Below are 4,113 nucleotides of genomic sequence, written 5' to 3' on the forward strand. Positions count from 1 at the left end.
ATTTGGGTGATACCCTCCTGCGATGCGTCATGTTGAAAAAAAGGGAGGCGAAGCCTTCCTCTTGGTTTATCTTCGCTTTCATCTCTATCTTACCCAACTTGTTTGAGACAAAAAAGTTTTGTTTTCGTTTTTCAGTAGTATCTAACTGCTAACATTCAATGAATGAATGTCTACATGTTTACTGAATACGATTTGAATCAAATATGATTAAAAAAAATGATAATATGTTCAGGACAGTGACGAGAATATAAAGCTCTCTCTCAACTCAATTCACTCATATAATTCTCACATGCGATACACACTCTCATATGACATACACGCGCAATACACACACTGACGAAACTCTATTCTACTCTATAGTATTACTAACAACGTCAATCGGAGATCAGAGAGCTTGTGATGATGGGTAAATCTTTCTTTCCTTTCTTTCTGAATAATGGATAAAGATTGGTAGCCTAATCTCACTTTTTTTTAATAAAATAATCTTACTTTTTTCTTAATTTTGGAAAACCAAAAGTTTGGGTATATCGGTTTATGTCCTCAACTTCTTTCAATGTTTAATTGATAAATGTTAGTGCCGGTGGTTGTTATATGCAACTTCTTTTAGTTGGTTTTATTGATTGCAATAGGCATTTCGCCATTTAATTTATTTTTGTTATGAATATAATTGATCTATTAAGCATATGAAATATCACAGTAAAAGTTGCTCGAGACAATGATGGGAGGGCTTGCAATTGTTGATGATGTTTTGTCACATCACTAATTAGTTGATTGATTGATTGAGTTCAGGAAGATTGAAAAAGATGGAAGAGGCGAGGGTTGTTGATGCAAATGCAAAGTAGATGTAGGTCTTGATAACAGACGACCCACACTCTAATTAGACACTAAACACGCGTCTCTTTTACAGCATAAATAACTCAAGCATTAACAGGATGGCATTTGGATAACATTCCATTAAAAAACCAACTTTTAATTCATTTTCAGCAAGTGTCTGCGAACACATCTTCTCGTCTTAACCTGGATATGTTTGAACTGCGCTCATAAATTCCCCGTCACATTCAAGTGCAGACATGTCTGTTGTGGAAAGGCAAATCTCGACATCTATGCTCCCTCCACCGGCCCGACCTGGATATGTCAACACATTCCCATTGAACTTAAAAGGCCATCCGCTACGAACCGTCAATGGCTTACCCCAGCCAAAATCGCATCCATAAGTATCGAATCTTGGTGACCCTCCCACTAGAATACATGCCTGGTCATTATTGGGTCTAGTTTGAAAAATCTTAGGTTCTTCTATCCAGTCACTCAACCACTTCCTAACATTTTGATCAGTGCGACCAACTACAGCCTTGTGCAGAGTCCAACCTGCCCAACCAAGGTCGTGGTTAAGCAGCTCCCTCTTGGTTGTAGCGGTCGTCAGTATGTCGATGTAGCATCCAAAATACTCCTTGGACAATGGAGGATTCAGTCTCCATCTATCATCAATCGCTAGCTCACAAGTTGTTTCTTGTTCTGGGTGTAGACAGCGAGCCCGTGTAATTGATCTCCAAACTAGTGCAACCAAGGCCTGAAATGAAGATACTTCATTCGGCCAACGATTCTCGCTGTTTGCTTGGGTTTTTAATCTTGACAAAGACTCGGCCGAGAAATGGAAGATCCTCTCCACAAGATGGGGCAGCGGTGGATATCTCCCGATAAACTCATCGTGATGAGAGAAAGGAAGGTTGATGATATTATCATCATCATCATCATCACCCACCTGATCCTCTTGGATTTTATTCATAAACCAACGGTCAATGATAGGTGGACGAGAGATGCAGTTGACATCATTTATCACCGTTGCCGTTCTAGAGATTTCTGCCCATGAATTAAAGAAATGCCAGAAAGAGTTGCCATCACCAACAACATGGTTAAAAGAGGCAGCAACGAAAAAACCGTCTACAAGCTCAGTTACTTGGATCCCGATCAAAGGAACGGTGTGACCGTCATGATTTATCGTAGTCTTATCTCCATTGTCGTACGCGGCAAAGAATGATTTAATGAATGGCGGTACATAAATTGGGGAAAGGATATCATCTAACGTTAAAAGAGCGGTTGTAGCATGGATGAATTCAACTCCTTGATCAGACTGGCAATCTAATGAAACACTGTACGAAGGTGGATCATCTTGTTTATTGGTGATTAAACGACCGGAAAGAGGATAGAAGTGTGCAAGTGTTTTAGAAAGAGAGTGCTTTAGTTGATCAATTACGGCGGTCATAGAAAGGAGATTCCGGTCACCAGAAGATGATGGGAGTGTCTTGGAAAATAGAAGACCAAAATGCATGTAATGTGCAGAGAGAAAAGAAAGATCCCATGGAGTTAAATTGCATGTTCTTTGTTGCTGCTTCTGCTGTATTTGTTCTGAAATGTGTAGGTAGTAGGGTTTGATTGTGCATCTGGAAAGGCATTGAACCACTGATGTTGTCTCTGAAGTCGTCATTTTGATCGATCTTTTCTCTAAATTCGAGGTACTAACGCATCAACTAATTTGATATCTTTGATGCCTAAACTATACTTACAAGAAGGTTGATATATACTGTGAAGGTGGGGAATGTGTACCCATTTTTTTAGGGGGTGAACAAAAAGATCCGGACAGATCGGACATGCCAAGCATAGTTTCACAGTCTTGCTAAACCCATCAAAGAATTTGCACCCTGAATGCATCGAGGGTGATCGCACGAACCCAGGACAGCGTTCGGTGCATTGGGATAGGGATTGGACAGAAAAGGACCCCACTCATCCTCTCACACGGTGAGAATGCAGTGCAAGTTCTTCGGTAAATAAATCATTTTCGTAATTTTGGTATCTATACTTCAAAATATTTAGAAGTAACTATATTGTAAAAATGATTGATCAGACTTTAAGTTTTAAATTTCAAATATGAATGTTAGAAAACTTATTTTCTTTTCAAACAACACCTTTTGCTTAATGCTTTAGAAAAAAAAAAGTATTTATTTCAATCCTTAACATATTGTGAAATATTATATTCGAACCTTAACATTATACTACCTCTGTTTCTGGAAAAGAGATATTTTCACTTTTTCATTTTAACATAAAAAAAATGAAAGTAACACTTTTCCACAAACGGAGGAAGTATTAAAAATTTTACGTTAAACTAATTAACCTGGCGTTTTTAGGGGCAACCCAATTTTTTTTTTGGGCGACTAGTTTTATGCTCATCCAGTGAAGGTGGCTATGGAATGTTTTAAAAATAGAAATTGTCTATATTATCCGTCACCTTTATACTAAATCTAAACATATAGAGTAAAAACTCCATATATTAATAGCTTTGGACTTCACGAAATTTAATATATGGAGTTTATTAGTATAGAGGTATACCAAAAAAATATTATTTTTGTTAATTCAAAGTATGTAAATAATAATGGATGGATGCCTTCTTTAATCATCTAAATGAGCAACAAGTCGTATTTGCTTTAATCGAAGAACGATGGAATTAGACAAGAAAAGGGAGATAATTTTGATGATGATAATACAAAGATACCAAATGTTTCATGCCAAGAAGCTTTAAACATGATCGTTAAAAATGTGTTCATAGTAATAGGATCTTACGCATTCGTAAATCAAAAGATGCGATAAGGATCCAACAAGTTACATCCTTTTCTCAAATAACTATAGATAAGTGTTTTGTTTCATCTTAAATTTTGATGTAACAAGATCTATAAGTTTTCAATAATGACGATTATATTAATATATGGAGGTGAATTCCTAATGACGGGACTAGAAAAAGCTATTAATATTAAAATCAATGTTCTTAAAACCAGCCCGAATGTCGAACCCGCAAAGTTACCGGGTCAAGAGTCATTGGTTTAACCAGTGAGTCAACCCGAGTTCACTGGGTCAAATATAATTTAGCTTAACTGAAGGGCCTAAGTGTCAAAATTAGAGTACACTAGTACTTTTTCATGATTATACTAACTCTTAATAATGGAGAACCTAACTGTGCCTCAGTCGCTCTCATTTCCACCCATCTTTTCCTCCTCCACCTTTTTTCTCTCTGCCTCCTTTATATACAAAAACAGCAAACAATATTTTTATTCTAGTAAGAAGATC

General features: G+C 36.9%; 1 protein-coding gene across 1 annotated transcript; it reads right to left on the reverse strand.

Moving 5' to 3' along the window:
• Nucleotides 1-1,012: 1,012 nt before the first annotated feature.
• LOC113341745 (protein ENHANCED PSEUDOMONAS SUSCEPTIBILTY 1-like) lies at nt 1,013-2,482 on the reverse strand. Its single transcript, XM_026586505.1, has one exon. It carries the CDS (start codon nt 2,480-2,482, stop codon nt 1,013-1,015), a length of 1,470 nt encoding a protein of 489 aa, XP_026442290.1.
• Between the last annotated feature and the right edge of the window lie 1,631 nt (nt 2,483-4,113).

The sequence above is a fragment of the Papaver somniferum genome, unplaced genomic scaffold (genome assembly GCF_003573695.1).
Source record: "Papaver somniferum cultivar HN1 unplaced genomic scaffold, ASM357369v1 unplaced-scaffold_31, whole genome shotgun sequence".
Lineage (NCBI taxonomy): Eukaryota > Viridiplantae > Streptophyta > Magnoliopsida > Ranunculales > Papaveraceae > Papaver > Papaver somniferum.